We start from the raw sequence: 27,423 nt of genomic DNA, 5'->3' as shown, positions 1-27,423 counted from the left end.
TTTTTTAAAATAGACATTCACAGAAGCTACTTAATCAGTGCTTGTTAGAAAAAAAGAGGCAGCTCTGTAACTGGACTGCATATCAAAGTTACGAAACAGAAGCCCATCAGCACAGGCTTAATATTTTTTCTCCTATTAACATAATTATTACCTACTCAGTAAAAATTAAAATGACATTTTAGCATTTCAAAAACATGAGAAAATGACCCTCTAGGCTTTATATGACTATCAAAACAAGAACCGGTACTTTATTTGCAAATTATCGTGCGTGAAATGATCGACTCAGCAAGTTTACCAGTCAACAAAGTGTGTGCTCTACCAGTTATAATCAATTTACATGTAATGATATGTCTAAATATGAATTTAAATGAGTTCTTGTCATTTCATGTTGATCAGCTGCTTAATCATCATAGATATGGACAGTGACCATAGTTAATGTGGCAGAAACAGCAGAGCATACACAAGTTTCGTGAGCCAACAGTAATCAAACACGAAGAAATTTGTTTTCATATAAAAACCCAGCCTTTGACTGCTAAGCCATGTTTATTTTCCAGTCAAGTTAACAAAAATACTTTCTAAAAGGTTATTTCCAGGCATTTGCTGTATATGCCATGTTCACAGCAAATATACAGTATGAATTACAACAGTTTTCCCACCTTGTAACCTACTGGATTTCTCTTTCAGTGTATGAAAAGAATCCTGAGGCCACCACAGAATAAAGAACATTTCAGTATCATCCCCATTATATATAAATATACATTATTAGGACCTCCAAAAGGAATATTCCTCCAAAAGGAAGAAGAGAATTCTAGTTTCTTTAACAACACATTAGTCACATCCCTGAACGACAATCTTTAATACAATCATCAAAAATTTAAAATATCTGGGGCAAGTGAAATAAAGTTTCTTTACAGCAGACAGTGCTGATAAGATGGTATGTTGGAAGAATGCAAGACAAAGCCAGGTTTAACATACAAGAATGCATAATTGAAGGCTGGCCTTAGAAAATGTCTTCATTTAATACAATTAAATGAACATAATGGCAATGACTTCATCAAAAGGACAGCATTACGTGCTAAAATTAATTTCATTTTACTTAGAATAGTGTAAGTCAGATAAATAAAGCTTAACATTTTCCAAGCAATTATCCTTTTCATTTCCCTTAGCTTTATTAATAATGTACATATTCAGGTAGAATACGCAAATATAATTTTTACTGACATACAGAATCATTCTAACACATATTTGGTACGATTTATTATTTTTGGTGTTCAGTAGTCGCTTTTGTTTTGATAAAATGATACAGCAGATTTATACTTAACATTACATATAGGTTTTGTCTATATGAAGAATTTACAGAGCTATTTCAATTGTGGAATGGTAAGTTTTGTACATATGAAATTCTAAAAATGCTGCATGAACCTGTGACCTTGCGAATACACATATCAACCTTCAGAAATGGTAATGAGCATGAGATGACACACATTTCTATCTGGGCCCAGTACAAGTACGGACACATTCATGTATGTTGTAACATCAGGATGGTTGGATTTTACTTTGGTGGTTGTGATATTCCAGGTGCAGATGCCAGTGCACCTTAATGGTCCTCATAGCAGTACTTTTATCCCACTGTATTTTAAAGGCATTAGCTTCTTTTACTCTCCCTTGTAGCGAGGAGGCCTCTTCTCCTTAAATGCAAGAAGACCTTCAATTCTATCTTTTGTTGGAATAGTCTGCAATGAGCAGAGTAACAATTCATTATTGACACCAAAAACCATACCAACAAAAGTATTTTCATACAAATCTTAGTTCTTCAATGCATTCAACGTGCAACATATAATACAAAACAAAAATTAAAACTGTCTAGTCAGATACAGGAAAATACCAGACACATCAAAGCCACAATATAAGGCTGTGAAACAATCTGGGAAAAGAAAGAGTATCTTTTCTTCAAACAGATGACTGTGAGAAGCTCTTTCAGGTTTGTTCATGAGCTTTTGGTGTTTTGGTTTGGTGTTCTGCTTTGTTTGGGGAAGAGGGGAGAGGGTTGGTTATCAATCAGATCACCATATGTTTTAAATAAGTATCTAATGCTGATGCTTCTATTTCCATGATTAAAAACTTGTCTCAAAGTCCAAGAACAAACAAACTCAAATACATTATTCCCATGCTTTGCTGGCAAAGAGGTTTGTCTTGTTTTTCTGTTGGTTAGAACATATGCCATTAGTGGTACATGTTACAGAAGTGTCCTTCAAGTTGCTTCATGTTAAACAAAAAATGAAGCAAAAGCAAGGCAGTTTTTGGACCAGATGCACAGCAGTGTATGACTTGCTAGGTATATGGCTAGTAGTGCTTCATGACCTTCACCCTAACAGTCTTGGCAGGGAGATGTTTTTGTCCTAAACTACAAGCTCCTAAGCCCCATCCTTAAATTCCTTAAAAAAAACAAAGTAGAAGGAAGGTCTAAATGTAGAAGAGATCATAGAGCAATTTCTAGTTGAATTTCTGCATGTTTTGTAACAGCACCCATAAAGCCTATTTTCTGGGGTTTTGTGTAGTCATAGTTACATACCTGAGCGTAACAAGCTTCTTCAATTGCTAAACCTGTTACTAAGTCGACCTGAGGAAAAAAATGCAGTGTTTTTTAAAAGCATATTTTTGTATATTTATTATATATTATTTCCTGACAGCTAACAAGTATTGTGTTTTTATATGCCACATACTAAAACACTTTTGATCACAGAATTGCTACACTGCCATGTGCTGAGAGTGGTTAGTATTTCTGTAACAGTTTCCTTATTTGGTGATACAATTAGTATGTAATAGACTGTCAAAACAATGTATGTTCTTCACTACAAATCATCTAGACTAAAAACCATTAGCTACTTGCACATTTGTAATCTTATCATGTACTACAGGAGGAAAGATTTAATGTACTGCATGATTATTTAAAAATTGTTCTGAAACAAGTTATCTTCAAATGTCATGTACAACAAAATAAACATAAATTCAAGTTTAAAGGGATTTAAAATAAAAAGAAGAGGCCAACGACCATTCTGAATCATCACCTAGTTTTAATAACATTTTTTTCTTTGTAAGCTGAACAGCTGAAAAGGATGAATTTTCCTCCCACTACTTCTCTGCCTATTTTAAGCATCAGATGCTGCAGAACTTACCAGCTCTCCACATAGCTACTGAATGGACTATGGCTAAGCACCATAAGCAATTTGTGAAGGGGAGATAAGCTATAGGATAGATTACCAAAGGAAGCTGTGAAATCTCTGCCATGGAAGGTTTGTAACAACAGCTTGAATGAACATTTGGCTCAATTGGTCTTCGGGCCTCAAGACTGAACTAGATGATCATTCAGAATCCTTCTAACCCGGTTATCCCTAATTCCATAAACATCATGATTTTGATCTTCTGGTCCGCTAGATAATTTATGTGGTAGCTAGATAATTTAGCTTGTAGCATGTTGAACATTGGGTACCACTGAAATAAATCTTGAATTCCAGCATTACTTGCTGTGGAAACCTAACAAACTCTTCGCACACTGGTATCTGAGTTTGGTTCTCAGGCCAAAACTTGCAGGTGGTATGCTTTGCTGAACTCAATTATATTATTGGTTGCTTCTGAGACTTTAAGAGGTCCATTCTTAAATTCGGTTGAGGTATAGGTGTCCTGGTGCAGAGCTTATGCCTGTGCTTAACTTTAAATATGAGTAGTCCTGCTGAGCTTAGCAAGATGATTCACAAGCCTAAAGTAGAACACATGTCGAGACATATTCAGAGCTTTAGAGCTAGGTCAATAGTGATCAAGAAGGAGTGGCAATCAGAATCAAGTACGAAATCAGACTCCAGATATAATTTTAACACTAACTTCTATTAAAAATAAATAACATGCCTTTTGGCCTTTAACTTTATTAGTTACTAAATACTGAGAGCATTGACAAGCTTGACAGAGTATGACTTTCAGGGTTTCTTTTCCTGTGAAATACAGCTTGTTCATAGTAGTTTATGTTTACTTTCTAGTATTAATAATTAGCTGAGTGCACTACTTCTGGACAGACACGAGGTTACTATGCCTCATTACCGAAACCAGCATCAACCCTACTCTCAGGAGTCTGAGACATACAAAAATTGCATTTCATCTTTGAGAAGGTTTTGACTAAATAGATTTTGAAAGACTATACGCTGAAAAACAAAAAGCAGTTCTACCGCAGTATACCTGTTGCCAGCCTGACTTCTACTTACTCTTAGGAAAGTACAGATCCTTACCTCCATTCCCTGATTGATGGCCAGTTTTGCAACTCTCATTGCTACTGGTCCCTAAAATGACAGAAAAAGCTTATTTACATATCATCATAAGGTACAAGATAATGCAGTGAAGAGTCTGCACATCATTATTCTTACATTGGGATCTTCTAGACTTTGGACATTCATCACATTTACAGTAAATAGGTCAAATATCCTAAAATTGTATCACTGCAGTAGACATTTGCTTGCAAACTTTGTTTCAGTCTCAACAGTTTCAATATCGAGAAGAAATGAAAGTATGCTGTTTTCAGAAGAACCTAATTAAAGCAGTGTGTTTGGTTTATGTTTCAAAGTATCTCCACTTGTGTCAAGCTTGCTCAGTTCCTTTCAAAACAAGGCTCAGAATGGCCACCTTAAGTGACATCGCTACAGGTCTTTGCCATGTCAATCTTATATCCCTCTTGTCATACAACGGAGACACCTGAAAAGATGTGATAATGAAATAAAATTAACTGATGCAGCTTCAGACTTAAAATATGCTACTGCAAAGCCTGCACTTGGTCAAGTGCTGACAGTCTTCCGCAAGCGACTGAAGTCCCCAGCAAGCAAATGGATTCCCACCCTCCTCCTCCAAGGTGCTGTAGAACAGCAAGACATCTTTGGGAATCGTCTCAATCCTGTGCCTATCCATTAGCACCAGCTTCTCAATGTTCAGATACTGCTTTAGAGAAGTGGTCTGATGCTCTGGGAAAAGCCAAATGCTTTAGAGTTGGTTCCAGTGCAAAGTTTTAACTATAAATCTACCTTCCAGAACCCCTACACGTTAAAATTTTTACTGTATTTTTGTATTTGTCTATGAGGGTGTTCAAGACAAAAAAAAATCAATGTTAAATGCTGTATTTAATCTGTAACATTTTCCATTTTCAGTGAAAAATTTTTGCTTTTACACTTGTGATACCATAAAATGGTTTACTAATTATTTTCTTCTTCTGCCTCCTATGAATTTTCTACCTGGTAGACTCCACTTGAAAAGCAGGTTTATCCTACTTTGAACAACAGTCTATAGCAACAGGGGAACAGGCAGCCATCAGCAAACACAAAGGCTCCTGTAAGGGTCATACTTAAAACTTTTTACGGAAATTTTCAAGTTCTAAAGCACAGGGATTTAGCAAATCCCATTTCAATTCTTTTATGAAAGACAGAGAGAGGATGTCACTTAGAATGAACGATAATAGAAGCATGATTCTTTCACCAAGCTTACACAAAAAGGACAGAAAGCAAACTTTCCACTAGTAAATGCATTTTGCTTTAATACTGAAATTATATTTAGCCTTATGTTTTCAAAATAAGAGTTACACTGAGATATGTCCACTTTCATAGGACCTTTTTACCTCTCTTCTGAAGCATTCAACAGCAATCAAATAATCTATTGAGATAAATGCTTTACTAAAAAAAACCCACAACTGTACTTTTTTTTTTTGTTTAATACTTAAAAGCCAAAATATGCAATACATAGACCAAACCATGACAAAGGACTTTTGCTTCACCGTGAAATAATTACCAAATAACTCCACTCAATACACAAGAGAAACCTCCTGACTGCTGTCCACATAACTAGAATCGCTCTAATATGTAACTTCATGACAGTTTTTTCTACATAGAGATGGTTCTTTTTCAGTTTTAATGTTTGTCAAAAGCTAAAAACTAAATTCAAAACAATTTATTTTACCTGAGGTAAAAATTCTTTTGCCAGAGCTAATGCTCTTCTGTATGCAGCATCCCCTGCTTCATTCTGTTCTACTACATGGCTAATCAATCCTATTGATTTTGCTTCCTCACCATCTACCGTACGTGCAGAGAAGATTAGTTCTTTTGCCAAAGACACTCCAATTGTGCGAGGTAATCTCTGTGTCCCCCCTAAAGTTTGGAAAAAGAGAAAATGTGAGTATTAGTTTCCCATCCATTTATATCACAAATGTAGATGCCTTGTTCAGCTCAAATATTTTTAATTCCGTAAATAATTATATGAGCATACAGAAATTAAACTATTATAAAAAGGCATTCCTAATGCCTTCTTCAGTTTTGAAACTACATCTAAAAAGAAATCAATTGCTCTGTCTCTTAGAAAGACATGTAAATAACTGAAAAGAGGCAATATTAATAAATGATTCTGTTCTATTGCAGACAAGTTACCTAATCCACATCAGCTAGAAACTGAAGGGAAACTACTTGCCAGTAATTACCAAATCCAATCTGTATATTTTTATGATATTAATCATCACAATATGAACACTTCTGAAGAACTATACTCAAAAAGAATATATATTCTAACAAGACTAGTCCATGTTAAAATTTGCAAATGTTAGGGACGGTATTCATACTTAAACTAAACTAATACCACTAGACAAGGAGGTATTAGTTTAAAAAGCCATGGCAGGTGTGGATCAGCAGAGAAAGGTACCTAACTTTGGTTAGCTTTTATTATGATGTTAAAAATCTCTTTGGCAGATCAGCATTTACAGAAGGTCAATAAGCAGTAACTACATTAACCAGACATGTCTGACTAACAATTAACTTTTCAGAATTGACAAACAATGAGAATGTGGGAATAATCATTATCAGAACTGAAGAAGCAGACTCAAATCACAGACACAGATGTTCGTATAAATTAAAACAGTGGAAATCGCCTTTATTCAGGAGAAATGATTTTGAAAATATATGTTCTACCCTTTTGACATGGATCTGAAACAAATATTCTATTTATATAGACATTCTGTAAGTAAAAATTTATGTCTAAATAGCTATTTCTGTGAAAGCATGACAATAAGTTCAAATATAAATATATGTATATATGCAAGACGAATATTTATAGGTGGTGTTCAAAGAGAGGTAGTACAACACTGGATAAATGTGTGTTCAACTAATAAGACAGATTAATTTCCACTAAATAATGCTGGACTAAGTATGTTATTGAAGCCATAGAGTTCTCTTACTGATGTTTCCTGAAAATACTTTAAATACATCTCTGAGACAAATAAGCTGGCTGGAAACAAGCAAAGGTTTTTGTGGTTCAGTGATCTAGCATTCAACTACTGTTTTTTTATGAGTCACAAGCTTCAGTACTATTGTATTCCTTTCCATAAAAATGAACCTGTCTTTGAACACATTACATCATACAAAAATGCAGAAGGTTTGGGGGATTACTGCCTTGTGCCTCTCCAGAATACTAAAAAATCATGATCTATAACAAAAATGGACACATGTTTTCTGGGCTGAAACTGCAAGAATTAAAAAAATGCTTACACTCATAACAGATTAAAAAAAATATCTGTGGAACAACAATATTAGTAAATACAAATAAAGTGATATTCTTTACGTTCTACCACTCTGGGAGGGTTTTAGCAAGACTGCCCTAATGGTCAAAGGCAACAGGCATCAGCAAGAGGAACTCCTCTGTACTCTAGAGAATTTTTGTGAAGGGCGGGGGGGGGAAGGGAGGCGGGGCGGGGGGGAAGGGAGGCGCAGGGGAGGAAGGGAGGTGGGGGAGACAAAACCCCTTGTAAAATACTACGAACCCTGAAGCCTAAGCCTTCCTATTATCCTTGGCTGCCTCACTGGTGAGATTCACAGAGAATGATTAAAACTGTAGCTATCAACCTTTATATCAGAACTACATGCCATAAAAATGTGAGCTGTGTTTTCAAGAAGCTTGCTGTTTATGATACCGAGCTGTACCACTATCACTACAAACATGTACTGGCTTTTTTGTTTTAAATACTGAATACGTCTTTTAATTTCTTACCCAAAGAAGCTGTCACGCCCTACCTTATACACATTTTACGTGTACATCAGAATACAGCAAATTTCTACACTGGTTTTCTTTAGAATAGTTTGGTCATAAATTATCCCTTTCACCATAGTAATTTAATCTTTGGTTAAAGAAAACCATTTCTCCAAATCGTAAGACCTGAAACCATATGAAGCTGAATTTACTGACTCCACATCTTCTGCTTATTTCTTGCCTGGTATGCCTAGTATTTTTTTATACTTCATTATCTCCTCTTCCTTTACTGTTTTATCTCTTCTATTACTGCTTTTACCAGGAAATGTTGAAAACAAAATTTAATTGAGCAACAGTATTTCATAACTTTGACCAAACAATGGATATGTTTAAGCATGAAATAGTGTTTATAGATGAAGAAAAGTGTTCTTGCCAGTGCCTTACACAACAATGATTAAAGACCAAAAAAAAGCAGACTGTAGTCTATGTCTGCCTCCTGCACTGCAAAGCCATTAAACAGAGCAGCATATTCTTTGATTAATATTCACAGAACATAAGCCAGCATTTCAGTGCATCAATCACATATACTCAGTAGTAGCAATAAGATATATGCACGCACAAAAGCAGTAAGACCCAATTAATCAGACGCAAACAACACACCAAAATACATCCAACACACCAAAGTTACATCCATTTATGCCGAAAAGACAGAAAGTACACTGCAGATAGATGTTCTGTTTTGGTAATACACAAAGAACATATAATGTCTGCCAACTACAATCAGAGCAAAAGGAAGTAACACCCAGCCTTCAAAAACATGACTTAACCTAGGCATTTCATCTAAATGTAGAGCAGAATCTGATGGAAGAACAGTTGTTTCATCTTCACAAATTTAATGACGTTATTTCAAGGACCAGTGATCTGGTATTACTCACTGTGTTGATAAAAGTATTTGACATACAGTTGCAATGTAAATGCATTCTTATCTGAGATGGTATATATTCAATGTTGTAATAATTGTAAACAGGAGGTTTAGATGACACTTCAGTTCATGTGAAAAGACACAGTAAATACAAGACTGCTAAGTTCTGGTATAAAAATTGTTAAACATTATGGTATTTCTTTCACAAATTGTTGATTTTTTATAAATATTTATTTACTGTCAGTCATTCATCAATTACAAAATATGTACACAACTGGTTTGGATTAAGGGAATTACGTGATAAATCCCCAAGAGTATATCCAGCAAGATGAAGCAACTAGCTTACTGGAAATAGATTCATCATTCTGGCAGAGAGTATCTATAGTCAGTAGTTTCTCATTGCTGAAGGCTCTGTCAAAACATATTGGAAAAAATCCTGTTCTGACAAAAAAATCCAAACTTTAATTCAGTAATAATCCTGTTTATTAAGTCATGTAAAACCGAGTCTTTCTACCTTATCCTTTCTATCACGAGCTCTGATTCACATTAGATTGATTTAACTGATGGGTTTCTAGATTTCTTTTTTTAAAGACCCCTGTGCATTTCTAATGTTTTATTAATAATCAGTGGTGAAACCGAAGTCTTTTATCCACAAACTTTCTAATTATTCAAGTCAGTCAAGAAATGGCTCAAATTTATCTTTGCAATTCTTTTGCAGAAAGCTGTAAGGAGTAGATTTTTCTTTCCCACTGAAACTCATAGAAATATGGAACACAGAAACCTGCTGTTCATGACACCAAATCCTTAACAATATGAGCCCATAAATAAACTAATATAAAAAAATATTATTTTAATGTAATACTTCTCAGTCAGGTAAGTCATATTTTAAGAGTTTGTGTAACAAACATATTTTCCACTTTTAAAGTACCTTCCATCCATTGTTAGCAATTTTCAAAACATTAAACACTTTAAAAGCCTAAATGCTCTACCAAGACAATATTTAATACCAGGTTTCCAACAGATTATTTCCCAGATTAGGCCTTGATCCTGCCAAGTTGTACATGTTTTAGTTAACTTCAATGTTTTAGTTAACTTAAATGTAGGTATAAATCTTTACGGGCTCAGAGATCCCAAATCCTTTCCTTTCACAGAAAACAACATGAAAAGCCCTTCACTGGCACAAACTGTGTAACTGACTAACAACTGAAAACAGACTGAGAAAGACAGGAAAAAAAAAGTAAGTGACCGGGTGAAAACAGGATGGAAAAGAAAAGGAACAGAACATTGTCTCCGTAAGGGGAAAAGAGCACAGAGCTGGCAAAAAGCAGGCGGTAGGTGAGGTTGCTCTTGTATCTGACCATATAAGCTGAGACAATGGTCTCTGGCTGTCTCAGAGGTTACTTCAGGGTCTGTGATGACCGAGAAGAGAAGTTGTTCGAGTGAGATTTCATAATAGGTTGCCAAAAGGAACCTACTAGTAGGTTGCTAATGGAAGTCTGGCTTGCCAATCAAGCTGAAGAAAGCCCTGCAGGAACATCAGAAACACCCTACCTGAGGTCAAAGAGGCAGGATGACCTGGTACCTACACCAGCCAGGCAGTGGCAAACCCCAGCTCAAAAACTGCCAACTTAATCTGCAAATCAGTCTTTAATTTTCACAATCCATTTTATTCACCTGCCTCTGTGGACTCGTTTATTTAGAAAACCTATCTGAAAAACACCTAGAATATACCAAACCACCATGCGTGGGTGGCTTGAAGGTGGCAGCTTGAATCTGAAGAATGTAGTACTTGGCGTGAAGATGTGTGAACGCTTAAGATGCATGAGGGAAAGTGTAAATACACTTTCAGAATTCACTAGCAGTTAAATAATCACAGCTTTTATATAGAAAGATGAAATCGTTAGGTAATTTAGAAAAACTAACTCATTTTCAAAATAAGTAATCCTCTTGTAGATTGAGAAGGACAGAAGATGGTTTCTCAGCAGATGGCTACATACGTGAATGAATGGAACCAAAAAATGCATCTGGAACCTGATTTTTGTAAGATGGACTCCAAAAGGGATTCTGCATCTGGTGTAAGGAACTTACTCCACATTTCCCTCACAAGTGTGGTACAACCAACTGCATGGACTCCGCTGTCAGACAAAACACTGCTTGACAAGCACAGATCTGCAATGCCATCCATGGACTCCGAGGACTCACGGTACTAGTAATGCACAACCTGCCATACTTTTTTTAAACTGAAATTGTCTGAGGAAGAGAAATGCCTAAGGCCATTAATCTACTTACTAACTTCTACTTAAATGTAAATGAATGCAACAAACATGAGCACACACAGGCATTTGGTAAAGCCACGTGCCTTCCTATTGCTCCAGATAGGAACTTGGTCTTATTGTTGTTTGGGAATGCAGCGACGGAAAGTGAACTTAAACAAAATTCAAGAGTACATACACATTAAAACATAACTCATATTGCTGCAGATAGAAATTAATGGCCCAAGAGAACGCTTTTTCCAGTTTCAAAATTACACCCACGTACTTATGAAGTCATTACTCAGCTGTAACAACAGGTAGGAGGTTTAAACCAGTGCTGCTCTATATGATCATACTTTAAAAATCATGTGGGCTTTAGGAGCAGCATTAGGTAAAAAAAAAAAAAATAAAAAAAATTGACTCGTATTTTAAATAAAGAATTTTACAGTTCATGTTCTTACAGTTTTGGATTGACTGTAACAGCTAAAATTCCATTCATGTGGAAATTTGGACAAAAAAACAACATGAGAAAAACTATCATCATCACTTAGGGCAAGTGAAATACAGAAAAATTAATTACCACAGTAGTACCCTATTTTTATTTACATTTTGAATCAGATCACAGTCCCAAAATGGGACACTTACTTCAGTTTTAATGGACAGAATTGAAATAAAGAAACAACAAGCTAAGCAAAAGCCAGACTATTAAATCTGAAGTTTTCACTGCTTATGAGCAAGTGACTTGAATGTTTTCCTCACTTCAGTGATCTCCTTATGGAAATCTACCATTTTATTGTTCCACACAGCAAAGAAATCCAACACTCTGCTAACCCTCCAAATCAATTCCTATTCCTAACCCTATTCTTTCTCCCATCCTGACTACTATCAAATTAATCTCCTTTCAACTATTTGAAAGTAATGGGTTTTTAAGAATTTACCTCTGAAATTATCCATCCCTGAAATTCTCTGACTTGAGCAGCACTAAAGAAAGGAGAATTGGTGGCTCACAGAATGGGAGCCCAGGGAAAACAGCAAGGCCAACAAGACTGTAGGAGGACACAACCCTGCTGGTTTAGCTGCCAAATCCCAAGAAGGCAGAGTGCTCTCTCTACTGATAAATATATGTAAAATGAACTTGTACGTATGACACATATTTTTCATCTTGAGTAGTATGTCCTCTCAATTCAGGCAGCAATACGTTGCAGCTACACTGCACCTAGTCTAGTACCTATGCTATAGCATAACATAGTTTTGAAAACAGAGACTACCAAAAACCTGGCCAAAATCATTCAAAGCTGGCATACATTAATCTAACAAACTGCAATGCAAAAAGTAAACTTTTCAGTAAATGGGAACTTGATTTTGAGACTCAAAAATACTCCTAACTTCTTCAGCATGATCTGTTAGATTTTGTAGCACTATCTAGGAGTGCCGGAATGGCATTCTGTTCTTTTTACTTCCCAGACTGATCCTTCTATTTGTTATCCTACAGTAATAGTTGATATATGAAGAAATAGTCACTGCTGCTATTAAAAATTCTGTAACTCACATGAATAATTGAAATCTTATTTTTATTTCTGCATGTTAATTTGTATTCTGGATGTTACTTTATTTACTATTCCTTGTAAGTATATTACCTATCTGCAAGAATAATTAAAACTTATATGACAAATTAACAATTGAAACAATAATTAAAATAAATTCATCAAAAGTGTAAATATAAACATGCATTCAGTCTATCAAAATCAGTGAACTGGCCTAAGAAATTGCAGTTAAAATGATCTGAACATACCAGCTTAGAAGCCTATGACACAGGCTGGGAGAAAGGCTACTTTCCCAAAGCCAGGATCACCCTTTATAGGCTCCACAGAAAACTTCTTTATTCACTACACAAATAGGATTCAGTCACTACTCAGCTACATTGAGAGCAGCAGATACCCTCCAGACTATATAAAAGATTAGAAGAAGATCTAAATTGCTTATTGGTTCATGTCCTTATCACGAAATGATAAGGACATGCACCTCTCTGCTACTTTTGACTGACCCGTGGTTCCATATATTGCTGTTCAGGATCAACTGAGGGAGGGCAGACAGAATTAGCACTATTAAAAGACCAAATAGATGGTACATATAAAACAACTCTTCCCTCACTGATAAATTTTGCTTAATTCACATTGTTAACATTTTGAGAATCAGAGTTTTAGAAGACATTACAGCCCAAATTCATTAAAAATTTTCACTCTAATATGCACATAATTTGTGTAAAGTTATCTAATAACTTTAAATGTACATGGGATAGATTTTCTACTAGGACAGTTCCTGTGCAACAGTGGACCTACCCAATAAGTGCAAGCTGGTATTTTAACATTTTATTGTTTAGTATTACTCGGATGCTTTTCCTTAACAGAAAACTACAGCTCTTCCACCACCTTCTAGTCAATTTTTCATTCTTCAAAAAAAAAAAACACAACAAAACCCAAAAGCCAGTAACTGACAGGAAATCAACGAAGAAAGAGATTAAATAAGTGATTATTCCCAGGCTGTAGCTGTCAGACTGTTAGAACACTAAGGAAAGGAATTACATTAAGAAAGCACCTTTTATATTCCTCTCACCTGCTGCTGTGACATAGCAATACAGAAAAGAAGTCTTTTTATAGCATGCAATGCAAAACGGCTGTACGCAATGGCAAGTCTTTCCCTATAGATGTAGAAGCTAGTGCTAATTAGATTCTTCTGTCACTTAATTACGCACAGATGAGTTGGCTTTCATGGACCTTTGCAGTTTTAAGGATCAAAGAAACTACACATTAATTTTATTTTCCTTATATCCTACATCAGAATTGCTGGAAGAGAGACATCTGACTATATATGCAGCAGTAATGAAGAAATGAATCTGTATCAGCAGCAAGAACTAGGATAGTTGCCAGAAACACTGCACTTATTAAAAAGATTTATAAATACTCTTAATTAACGTAAGTCATTACGAATAGTTTATAACAAACATTAAGAATCAACAAGATAGGGAGCACCACTCACTTCTCACTAGCTGGCCTCATCCTGCTCTTCAGGCAGGACCATTCTGATATGAGCAGACCTAGCTGCTGCACCCTCTGTGCTTCTATGTATGACTACAGCCTGGCGCCGCTCCTAGTTCTGGATCTCTCAAGGCACTCCTACATGCAGAGTGTTTGACCCTTCTCTAGCAGCAATCCATCTGCTTGATTAAAAAGCCAGTGCTAGAGCCCTCTCAAATCCACAGCAGTTTAGGAACATTCTACTGGAGCTGGAGACTTCAAAAGCTCTACTTCTGCGTAAGTCCTGCAGTGAACACATGGCATATGAGCAAGCAGCTAAAAACAAAAAAATTAAAAAAAAAAAAAATCTTTAATAAAGGACTCTTCACCCTTGAAATCCAAAGAGAATCATGGAATTTTTAGAAAAAGAGTGGACATGGTGAATGAACCCCCTTGTAGACTCCATTTGCCTGCAAGGGTAGGAATATGATGAGCAACCACAAACCCACATTACCTTCTTGGCCTCAGTCTCTTCTCTCTTTATCAGAAAAAATGGTATTTTTAAACAGAATTTCCATCTTTCTCTCTCATTTAAGCCTGAGATTAGTTTCTCTCTAAAGCCTGTCAGCCCTCTTCCCTAACCAGCCTTGGTTGTAACATTTATTCTTCTCACAATTGGACCACTGAAACAGTTCGGAAATTGAGTCCTTATCACATCTCCACTGTTAACCTCAAGCAGGGCTGTACCTCACCATACTCATATACTTGCAAGGCCACGCAGCAAGCTGTAGTTGTTCTGTGGAAATATCCAATGAAATACCAAAAGCAGGATAAGCTTGCAATGTATCAGCATGGTCCTTATGCTTTTTATGTTATAAAACCTAAATATGATTTGAGATAGTCTACACTGACATCTCAGTCCTTCTCATCTGGTTGCTTGTTGATGCATCTCTATTTCCTTGGGGTTTAAGAGCCTAAAGCATCATTTTTAGGGAAACAAAATATTGTATTTTATCTCAAACAAAGTATTTTGGGTTTACCACTTGATTTTGATTGATAAATCAGTTCAGCTACTAATTGAAGTTTCTGGGTTTTTAATAGTCCTACCTCTACCTAAAAATGCCTAATTAAAATAATTCATCCTTCTTCTCCAGTCTGCTGCTTCTACTCAAGCCATGTACTATTACTGAAAGGCTTGAGAGGTGGGCTAGTGCAAATCTCATGAAGTTCGACAAGGTCAAGTGCAAGGTCCTACATCTGGATCAAGGCAATGCGAGGCGCAATTTACAGGCTGGACAGAGACTGGATTGAGAGCAGCCCTGAGGCTAAGGACTTAGGGGTGTTGGTTGACGAAAAGCTCAGCATGTGCTGGCAGTGTGCACTTGCAGCCCAGAAAGCTAACTGTATGCTGCGCTGCATCAAGAGGAGCGTGACCAGCAGGTTGAGGGAAGCGATTCTGCTCCTATACTCCGCTCTTGCGAGTAGATTCTACCCCTCTATTCACCTGCAGTACTGCGCTCAGCTCTGGGGCGCCAAAACAAGAAGAATGTGGACCTGCTCGAGCGAGTCCAGAGGAGGGCCACGAAGATGATCAAAGAGCTGGAACACCTCTCCTACAAGGACAGGCTGAGAGAGTGGGACTTATTCCACCTAGAGAAGAGAAGGCTCTGGGGAGACCTTACAGCAGCCTTCCAATACCTAAAGGGGTCTACAAGAAAGCAGGGGAGGGTCTTTTTACAGGGTATGTAGTGACAGTACAAGAGTGAATGCCTGTAAACTGAAAGAAAGGAGATTTAGATGAGATATTAGGAAGAACTTCTTCACTGTGAGGGTAGTGAGCCACTGGAACAGGTTACCCAGAGAAGTTGTGGCTGCCCCATCCCTGGCAGTGTTCAAGACCAGGCTGGACAGGGCTTTGAGCAACCTGGTCTAGAGGAAGGTGTCCCTGCCTGTGGCCGGCGGTTGGAACTAGATGATCTTTAAGGTCCCTTACAACCAAAATCATTCTATGATTCTATGATTTCATACTAGCGAGAATTTGTGGCAAGGAACCCCTGGGTTTTGGAACTGGTGAAAATAAAATACAATCAATTAAAAATGAGATCATTATGGTGATGGTGATCTTATATGCTACTCACATTGTACACATGGAGTATCCTTGAGCAGCAGCAATTTAGTTGTTTTGCACTGATAATCCCCCAGCCCTGGTAATACACACATCCTCTCTTTACTGGTTCACAATGGGCCAGGTGGCTGACATCTGTAAGCCCAAGTTGATAGGTTCAAATTGCACAGAAAGCCTTCCCCCGGTTATTAGACTAAACACAATCATGATTCCCCACAATACTCTGCATTAGATCATTTTAGCTCCCTATATATGAGAGCAATGGTGTTTTCATGCAAACATGCAGGATGAGAAAGAGACAACTATTTGCCCCCCAAAGAATAAAGAAACATTGTCCACAAAACTACATAGAGCTGATGCTCAACTACATATAGCTGAGCACAGATAAAGGAAGATGGGAGGAAAAAAAGTCGTTTAAGGAAAAACTCATGGGAAATTGAGTATAGCAAGGAAGCCTGAAGTTGCAGGGAGCTGGAATAGATGACCAAAATTGGAAACCGTTTCCAGCCACCCTAGCAAAGCTCCTGAACATCTCCTTTTTGTGACGAGATCACTGTATTTCCCAGAAACAGGGAAAATGAGGGCCTCCTCTAGCTTGTTTGTGGTTTTGTTTTTTCTATTTTTTCTGGAAACACACAGAAACAATTCCTAGGACCATCCAAATTCTGTTCGGCTAATAAACATGTTTTATTATTCTACGTAATAATGAAAGCCAACAAGCTTATAGTCCCAAGCTGAAAGGAGAATTTCACTCCATTCATAATCAACTAACAAACAGCCATTTCTATTAGGAATGGTTATTTGTTAATTCAATGGCTAATATGTTCTAGGCAGGTATTAATGATCTTAGCATATTGAGCTAAAAGGTCAAAATGAAACTAACTTTCTCCATCCTTTTTTAGTTTGGATAATTCAAATTTCAGCAGAGCCATTCATATTTCTTGATACCCAGATGCAAAATAATGTTAAAAAAAAGTGACAGGTCAGGCCAGCCACTCAGAGACTGAATTCTGTACTTTTTTGCTTAAAACACTCACATATATGTTAAGTACACTGTACTCTGTGTTCCTATTTTCTTTACAATTTCACAAAACTTCTATGGTAAGAATTAGCTGTCAACAGAAAACTCAGATTAACTCAGTCATCTGATTAACACTGGTTTCTCGGGCTCAAATTCATATTAAGATATAAACATCATTAACATAGAGTTGTTAGGATAAAGCTACAAAGGATTAATAGCTTTGGGGACAATTTTTCCTCTAAGCTTGGTTTCATTTGTGTCTGAGAATCAGAGGAAAAAGAAGTCATTCTTGGTCATAACCTGAAAACACATGGTGAAAAACGGAGGTAAAGAAGGACAGGAATCTACTATTTCTGAAATTCAGAGATTTGTAATTGTTGGCGCAAATAAATCTCCAGAGTCAGAGAGGTTCTGTGAAATAAAGAAACAGTATTTCATAAATCACTTTGTCGAACTTATTTTGTGGTGAACTACCTTGTGCAGCTGTTCAATTGCCACTTAATTTGTTGAATTTTCTGGGAATTGAAATAAAATACCAGACATACAATGAATTCATTATGAGTTTGGAAGCTATTTTTCTTTTTTACATAACAGAGTCATAAATGAGTAAGAAATGGAAATAATTAGACTCTACTATTATTCTGTAATAACAGATCTCAAAATAGGTAAACTATTCAATTAAAAACTGAGTTACACTAGTCGTACCTACATGAAGGATATGTTTTTCATTTGCTTCAAATTCAGCGTTGACCGTAAGTAGAATGGATTTAGTTTTACGTATTACCTTGGCCTGATACACAGATCTTACTTACTTCAAAATTTTCACCCTGTGGCAGCTAAAAATGGGGCCACAGTGAAATCAGACACCTGTCCTTCAACTTCAGAGAAGTGTGGGATGTTTCATTCCTCCTTATACACTACCCTGAGTTCAGGAGTTGGGTTAGTTGTGTTTTCCAAGAAACACATCATTGTTCTATAGTGGCAGCCATACAGTACAATTTAAATATTACAGTTTGCCTTTTATACATTGCAGTATAAATGATCCATATCTGTACTACATGAGTATCCCAAATTCACCTCTGGAAGAAATAAATTTTATTATGTTTTTGACATAATCACTTGGTTTTACTTATTTTTTTAGAAGAAACAAAAGACTAATATTTTTTATCTTCTGTGCCTCAAAACTCTAGAGTAATTAAATTTAATTATTTAGTAGAAACAAAAGCTAAAAGTCTAATATTTTTCATCTTCTATGCCTCAAAACTCTTGAGTAATAATACTTCTTAAACACAGAAAGTGTCACTTGTAATATTCATAACTGAGTAGTTGAGGAGGTTGTGGCTGTTTTATTTACTGATGCAAAAAAGGCAAAAACTTGTATGTACTAACAAAAGTACTCCTTCTACCCATTTTATTCCCTTTAGTAACAACTAATACTGCTTCACAGGTGCAAAGACAGGGATTTCTTCTGATCGAATACTAACATTTTCAAATTCAAACCAACTGCTCTAACAGTACAAAATAGGTCTGATATTTTCAGCTAGCTCTAACACATTACATGCATATCTGAGAACACGGGAACTGAGATACATCAGAAAGTATTTTGCAACTTCTGTGGTCATTACTAGCACAATTACCAGTTCATAAATGGTAACCACTACATAAAAGATTACACTGGCTTTTCTAATGGAGGGGTGGAACCTAAGATGATGTGCTACAGTAGATGTGGAAGTTTCTGAATTCACAAACATGATTACACCTGTTACAATTTACAGACTACACAGAAAAAATATCTCAGTGCATCACAATCATGTTAATGTGATTTTGCTTGAAAAAGGACAAAAGGGAACAGTAGAGATTAATATTTTTGCTGACCACTTAATAAAATTAATTTCTCTAAAAATTAAGGACAATCAGGAGATGAAGGAAGCTGCTGTTTGCTGGACTTTTAGCTTTTTTGAGAAAACAAAGCTATTCATTCTCCTTCACTTCACAGGAGTTTTGGAAAACACAAACTTTCTAATATCACTACAGAATGGGTGTCACGGTTACTACTGAAATTTATTTCCACAACAGTCCAGTAAGATGAAGTGTTATCACCTTCATGTACTTTTATGTGGAAAAATGAATAATCGTGTCCCCAAAACGAGGCTGAAAAATGTACAGAAAATAAAGAATGGTGTTCATTTTACACAATGGGGAAACGAATTATACAAAATGTTGAGTTCTGGAAGAACCATCTATTCTATGGAGAAGGGTATCCATGAGGAAATGCGATGATGCAATTTATCATGTTTCACAATGCATACGTGCAGAGGAGACAATTTCAGTGATAGGGCATTTTACTGACAGTCAAACTTGTTAGAATTTTTCTGATAATGAATCATTGGAAAATGTGAATTCATCAGAAAATGAAGTATTCAGTAAAAACATATTTGTTTTCATTGAGCGGAACACAGGTGGGTTTCCTCTGAAAGCAGCTCTGTTTCCTGTCAACTAACGTGCGTAACTTATTTAAGTCCACCAGACTCTTCAGTCTGAGGATGCTTAGCCATAAGAAGTGTCTAATCCCACAGACTGCAGGATTGGCAAGCTTATAGTTCTGTAGTTAGACTATCCAAGCAAAACACACTGGGTCCAAGATTTAAGAAGCACTAGACTACCTGGCTAGTTGGCTAAAGTATACCAAGCTCTGGACAAAGTGGATGTCCAAGAGCATTAGCCAGAGGAAAAGCTGGCCAAGGAGCCTGGCAGCTCTTCAAGGTTCTCCTAACACAGGCTCCAGGATCCCCGGCCACTAGATCAGAAGCTCCAAGGCCCCATTTAAGGCCCTGAAGCTTTAGATGTGGAGTGGGAAACTTATGTAAGAGGTAGGTAGGTTGGGTAAAGAGCTGGCCAGGAGTGTAGAAGCCCAAAGACCTCAGACAATTGATTTCTTTCAATTTTTCTTCATTTGTTTCCTACTAATTCCTGCATTGGCTTTATGTGTCAGAAAACTTGTTCCTTTTATCCATACCAGCTACTGTCCTTACATTTTTCAGATGCCTTTATCGTTCACCACAAAACAAAATGGGTTCAGTATATTATATACAGTTTTGCTTCCCTCCTGAAATTATTGTCCATTTTGTTTCTGCAGTCTGATTTCATTGTGAGATTAAGCTTCCCTTGTAGGTTCAGCAGTTTAAGTTGAAGGTTAGTAACTTTCCTGAGTTCTGGTGCTTTATAAGAAACAGGCTGAGGCAGCATTTTACACCATACTGCTCAAACTCTAGAAGTTAATATGAAACCTGCATATGGGGATCAGGTAACACTAAGAGAGCCTGCAAAAGAGTAGATGTTAATTATCTCATGGCAGGAGGAGAAATAACTAAATGCTACTTGGTTCAATTTTCCAGTACCCCCTGCAGGTTAATACAAAGGAGTAGCATTTGGCTTCAAAGTGAATGGTATATATATCCTGCCTAATTAAAATGAAAATAAGACCAAAGGTCTTTTATGTTGTTATTAATATTTAATAAAATATTTCTAAGCTTCTGTCTGAAAGAATACCAAAGGGAGTTCAGATTGTATTTCACCCATCTCCTCAATTTCAGGAAATGATAATATTTTGTTCACATTACCACAGTACCTACTGTTATTGCTGGGATTATACTTAATAGTCTACCTTGTTTTCACGCTTCCTCACATTCATATCAGGTTATCCTGACGACTCACAATACTCTGGTCAAGAAGATAAAATGGACTGTTCATTCAATTTACCTACTTCAAGTACAAAGTAATCTTTTTAATGTAAATTAGGGATTCAAAACCAAATATGGTATTTAGTGAATTCTCTGAATTATCGTGTCATATTTTTAATTTTCTATTGCATTATCTAACAGTCTGGTACTTCACACTATTGTTTAATCAGTGTTAATTCCACATCCATATTAATTTCCTTTGTATGATATAGTAGGGTAAGCAGATTATCACAGGCCTGTATTTCTTATATTAGATGCTAAAAAAATTTAAAACCATCTAAAAACTAATCCTTAATTTAAAGAATCTTAGCAATAGAATGCATTTATATTTCTATTTGCAGGCAGCGATCGTAGTATCATCTTTATTAATATGACATAAAATTTACCAATACAAAGTCTTATTTTTATTTGCGTGTAATCACTCAAGTTTTTTAATTATTCTTCCCTTTATAAGTATTGCCCAGCAAGTAGTTCATATTGCTAAGTGTTCTTTTAATTCAGCCAAAACAGTTCAGCTGTACCTAAGAATGAAAGTCATGGAAAAATGTGTTAAAAGAAATTAAAAAAAACCCAACCCAAAACTGAAAAAAACCCCACCTTATTTTGTGCCCCTCTAGCATCTCTGCTTTGGAATACAGAGTTAAATTTGGCTTGACACTGGTAGCAATGTCTGCAGGGAACATGTCATTTGCAATCCACACGACATATTTGGGCAAGCTTCTGTCTTTAAAAAAATCTCATTATGAGCAACACTAGTATACATGGCCATGAAACGAAGGAATATACAGAATAATGCATAGAGATAAAAAGCTGGTTTAAAACTTTGCAAGCTATACTATGCAGTTTTGTGCAAGATTGCATATATTAGTAGCTAGTTTTTGAGTGCTACACTTTTCAGTCACATTCTTCCAAAATGCATTTTACATATGTCTGTACAACACGTGACAATCTCCTGCCCATTCTTTTTTTGAGTATTCATATGAGGAACCATATAAGATACACTTTTTGAGGAAGTATATAAGGTATACTACCTACAGCTGCAAGGTCCTGGATTTGTCTGCTGCTAAAAGATAACAGTAAAATTTTCTTACAGTAACTCTGAATACCATGTAGAGTGCAGCACATGCTACAGTTGAGAGTGCTGACAAAAAGTAATGCTACTTGCGGGATGCCTGTATGGGAACATTCTGAAATAGCAGACTGATTTACACTGAAGTATGAGAGTTCGATTTCAAAATTAACTAAGACAATTCAAGTTGAGTCCATTTTAACATAAACTATTTGTGTCCACAGAGCAATTAACACAGCTTCATACTTAAATAAATTTTAAAATAACCCCCCTCTTCCACCATAGATAAGCCATTAAAAATGCTGGCTCTATTCCTGTGAGGCCAGGAACTGTTTCTGTGAGGGACTGTGTTTTAGTGAGCACAATCATTTCTGATATGTCCCCATCCAAACATCACTTTTTGTGTACCATCTGTCCACTTGGACACTCAAACTGTGCCCTGCCCTCTCTCCAATTTGCTTGTTGACTGGTCAGTCCCAGTCCCCTCCATGGTGTTTCGGCTCTTCAGCAGGATTTTCTCACGTCCTCCTTAGCTACTGGTGCCTTAACAACTTGTCCTTTCAGTTCCAGAACCACCCACCAATTTTTTCCACCTAAAAAAAAAAAAAAAGGAATTCCTCTCAAACTGCCATTTCTTCTCCAGGTCTGCTTCCTTCTGAAGTCCAGTTTCGTGCTAAAGAACTCCTGAGCTTTCTTCCTCACACTCCCTATGAACTCTGTACCTCTGCAACGTGCTGAGGTGCTCCACAGCCAGCCAGATGTCACAACATGGTGGGCACTGCAGCAGGGTCACCAAGACCACAAGGAAAGGCCCTGGAGCCTGAATTCAGCCTCTCAATACAAGGAAAATACTGCTCAGGCATGAAAAGAAACAAATGAATTTCGTTAGAAATCAGAAAAATCTATAAACAGTATGTGGAAGACTCAACAACTTTTCTGCCTCAGTCTTCACTGGCAACCTTTGTTCCCACACTTCTTGAGTGGATGAACCACAAGCTGGGGAAGGAAGGAAGGAAGTCTCTCCCACTGTAAGAGAACATCAGGTTCGTGACCATCTGAGGAACCCGAACATATGTTAAGTCTATGGGACCTGATGAGATGCATCCCAGAGTCCTGACGGAATTGGCTGCTGTAGTTGCCAAGCCACTGTCCATGATATTTGTGAAGTCATGGCAGTCAGGTGAAGTCCCTGGTGACTGGAAAAAGAGAAATATTACACTCATTTTTAATAAGGATAAAGAGGAGGACCCTGGGAACTACCAACCTGTCACACTCACCTCTGTGCCTGGGAAGATCATGGAACAGATCTGCTTAAGAAGCCCTGCTAAGGCACATGGAGGACAGGGAGGTGGTTTGAGACAGCAAGCACAGCTTCACCAAGTGCAAGTCCTGCCTGACCAATCTAGTGGCCTTCTATGATGGAGTTACTACATCAGTGGACAAGAGAAAAGCTATGGATATTGACAATCTGGGCTTCTGTAAGGCCTCTGACATGGTATCTGACATGACACAACATCCTTTTCTCAAAATTGTGGAGACACAGATTTGCTGGATGAGGAATTGGTTGTATGGTCACATCCAGAAGGTAGTGGTCAACAGCTCAATGTCCAGGCAGAGACTGGTGACAAGTGCTGTCACTCAGGGGTCTGTACTGGGACCAGTACTGCTCAATATCTTCATCAGTGATATAAACAGTGGGATCAAGTGCACCCTCAGCAAGTCTGCAGATGACACCAGGCTGAGTGGTTCAGTTGACACTCCCGAGGGAAGGAATGCCATCCAGAGTGACCTGGACAAGTTTGGGAAGTGGGCTCGTGTGAACCTCATGAGGTTCAACAAGGCCAAGTGCAAGGTCCTGCACCTGGGTTGGGGTAACCTCCAGTATCAATACAGACTGAGGGATGAAGTGATTGAGAGCAGACCTGAGGAGAAGGACCTAGGGTACTGGTGGATGAAAAGCTGAACATACGACAGCAGTGTGCGCTCACAATTCAGAAGACCAACTCTGTCCTGGACTGCATCAAAAGGAGCACAGCCAGCTGTTCAAGGGAGGTGATTCTTTCCCCTTGCTCTGCTCTCGTGAGACCCAACCTGCAGTATTGTGTGCAGTTCTGGGGCCCCCAATGTAAGAAGGACATGGAGCTGTTGGAGTGTGACTAGCTAGAGGAGAGGTACAAAAATGATCACAGATGAGACACCTCTCCTATGAGGAAAGGCTGAGAGAGTTGGGCTTGTTCAGCCTGGAGAAGAGAAAGCTCCAGGGAGACCTTACTGCAGCCATATTTATAAGGGGGGGCTAATGAGAGATATGGAAAGAAACTTTTTTGTAGGGCCAGTTGTGATAGGACAAGGAGGAATGGTTTTAAAGGAGGGCAGATTTAGACTAGATGCTAGGAAGAAATTTTTCATGATGAGGATGGCAAGACGCTGGAACAAGTTGCCCAGAGAAACTGCTGATGCTCCATCACTGGAAGTGTTCAAGGTCAGACTAGATGAGGCTCTGAGAAGCCTGATCTAGTTGAAGATGTCCCTGTTCATTGCAGGGGGTTAGACAGATGACCTTTAAAGGTTCCTTCCAACCCAAACTATTCTATGATTGCTTAATTGCAAAGATATGCTTAGACAAATTTTGGATACGAGAAGATACCTCTGTAAACATACAGTCCTCTGTAAAGACCTACAACCTTTCCAGACCAAAAAGTTGGTGGGTTGTTTTTTGCTTTGTTGGTTGTTGATTAGGTTTGTTTGGTTTTGTTTTTTTTTTAAATAGCCTACTTTTCCACCTAAATTCGCACTAAAATTATCCTGAGAAAGTCACTTAGTATTAAAAATGGCTGGAACTTCTCAGTTGTATAAGCCCATCCCAAGACCCTTGACTAAGGAATTCTTACACAATGTGTAAGAATCTCAGGAAGCCTCCAAGAAAGAAAAGTTTTTGCGAGCAGATACTGGCACTATGCACTTAATGGAGTCAGTCATACATATATATATATTTGTCCACATAAAGATGTATATCTATGTATAAACTCACTGGATCTCTGCATTTACTTACTAGTAATACCAATCATCACAAGTTTTCCCGTAATGTTTTACATCTTTTCAGGCCTCAACATAAAACAGCCTGCCAACATATGCTACTTAGGAGTACCACTTCATGTGTTTCAAAGTGTTAAAGTGATTGAAGACAAGATGACTACTTCAGTACAGCTGTGGTTTTCTTAATACTATTCAATAGATGTTATAAACACAGCACACAGGTATAGCTTTCAGATGAACAGAAGGGGTAGAAACAAAGAGCACATCTTTCATTAAGAATAAAAAGCAGTTACCTAGCAGTTTAGTAGGCAACGTGAAATCTGCCTCACTGCAGAGGATCTGCTTCAGGGACTCTTTTCCCATTAAACTGCATTTAAGCCCTTAAGCTATTTTTAAGCACCATAATAAATGAAGCCCAGATACGTGTAGCCCTGGCAGATTTTAAATGCTGAAATTTATGACAAATGAAAGTGAGATGAATCATACATGTATGGTTTTGCATACGTGCAGCAAAGCCAGTGCCTCAGAATCTGTGCACATTCATAGTAGTTAGTTCGGTCATGTCACAGCTGTACAATATTGCCACATGTACTCAGTAGTCACTTTTCTAAAAGCTGAACAACCTGAGTTATCAAGCCTCTGAGAACTATTCAGATACCAGAAAAACAAAGGAAAAGCCATCCTCCTTATGCTTTTGAGCAAGGTCAGGCTCTACATCTTGTAATACACAAAAAATACCTGTTAATCCTATCTGTGCTATAATGAAAGCCACATCACAGCTTCAAGCAATGCCAATACACTCACACCATGATTTCTGCTGAAAGAAAGTTCACTCCAGATGAATTTCATTACACCTGTTAGTCAAAGAGGTATTCTGAAGTGTCTTGCCTGGACTTCAATTTTTTTTACCTCAAATCAGCTTACACATGCTAACCTGTAAGGCCACAGACACATAAAACACAACACAAAAGAAATCGAACATAAACAAAATCAAATAAGGATATTTAAAAGTGCAGATCTTTACACTTACGTTATGGATTACTGCATTGCACGAACTACAGTGCAAGTCTACCTTGAAAGCCACATTTTCTGCTAGAATTTATTTTTACTTAACTAAAACCTATTTGAAATGTTAGAACATAATTCCCAAACAGCATAAAAGAAATATAATGCTTACATAAAATGACATGTGAAAGGTGGTCATATAATTTTCCTTCAAACTCAGAAAAGCTCCCAAATACTTTTATTCCTAAACAGACAGCAATCACTTTTAAAAAATAACCAGTAAAACAATGCCCACATCTCTTCTATCTTGCATCTCACAGAGCAAAAAAGAAACTTTATTTCAATGAAACCACAACAATGAAATCTAGATGAAATGAAGCGAGAGCTTATTAACTCAGAGTGCTCTGCTGAATCTTAGCGATTCTTCTCAGTATTTATCCTGGCTTGTTGGTTATTACTTTTTAAAATTTTATTTTCTTTTTCCCCCGTGGGGGTTTTGGTTTTTTTTTTACCTTCTTATTTGCTGCATGTTATGATGAGGCACGATATGGTTTTGAACGAGTCCTGTCTGAAGATGTTTTTTTAGGCTTACTACCCAAATTCTTAAGACACTCTATGATAATGCTCCTTACTTCTGGAACATTTGAATTAAACTGCTAAGTTTTATTTGTATTGATCACAGATCTATAATAAGATTATTTCATATTCATTTTTAGTTAAAAAAAAGGAAAAAAAAAAGGAAGAAAGTACTTCAGCAGAAATCCTCACCTACAAATGTTTAGTTCATAATGGAAGCTACAGTAAATATTTAAAAGAATGGCCCTGATTCTCAGTAGATGGGCTTTCCCTGATTAAAGCCTCTACAGTGATGTTATCAGCCTCATTATCTGAAAGAAATTTTGTCATCATTTCAATTACAATTTTGTGCTTTCAATAATATACAAAATAAATATTAAATATTTACTTTTACTTATATTTTGATGTAAACCCTTAAAACTAATTTCTAAATCTACTGCAGGTTTTTTATTAATATAATTAACATAATTTTATATTAACATAGCTAATTTTCTCAATCTACATTGGAACAAAAGATATTCAAGCTTATTTCTTAAAAATGAGACCTGACAAGTAATCACTATATAACATGCTAGATAACTTTTAATGGTTTTTTGGGGAAAACTAATCAAGGCTTGTTCTTGTTT

General features: G+C 37.0%; 1 protein-coding gene across 1 annotated transcript in view; it reads right to left on the bottom strand.

The window, feature by feature from the left end:
• Window positions 1-216: 216 nt before the first annotated feature.
• The window catches only part of AUH (AU RNA binding methylglutaconyl-CoA hydratase), a 115,525-nt gene continuing 88,318 nt past the window's right edge, over window positions 217-27,423 (bottom strand). Inside the window, exons 7-10 of the mRNA XM_030511892.1 lie at window positions 5,986-6,173; window positions 4,278-4,328; window positions 2,573-2,620; window positions 217-1,733 (exon numbers count right to left, since the gene is read on the bottom strand). Of these exons, the coding sequence (XP_030367752.1) occupies window positions 1,656-1,733; window positions 2,573-2,620; window positions 4,278-4,328; window positions 5,986-6,173 (365 nt within the window). The 3' untranslated portion in view covers window positions 217-1,655. The remainder of the gene's footprint in view (window positions 1,734-2,572; window positions 2,621-4,277; window positions 4,329-5,985; window positions 6,174-27,423) is intronic.

The sequence above is a fragment of the Strigops habroptila genome, chromosome Z (genome assembly GCF_004027225.2).
Source record: "Strigops habroptila isolate Jane chromosome Z, bStrHab1.2.pri, whole genome shotgun sequence".
NCBI classification, from domain to species: Eukaryota; Metazoa; Chordata; class Aves; order Psittaciformes; family Psittacidae; genus Strigops; species Strigops habroptila.
Note: the sequence above shows the minus strand (reverse complement) of the source record. Positions and strands in the feature narration are given on the sequence as shown.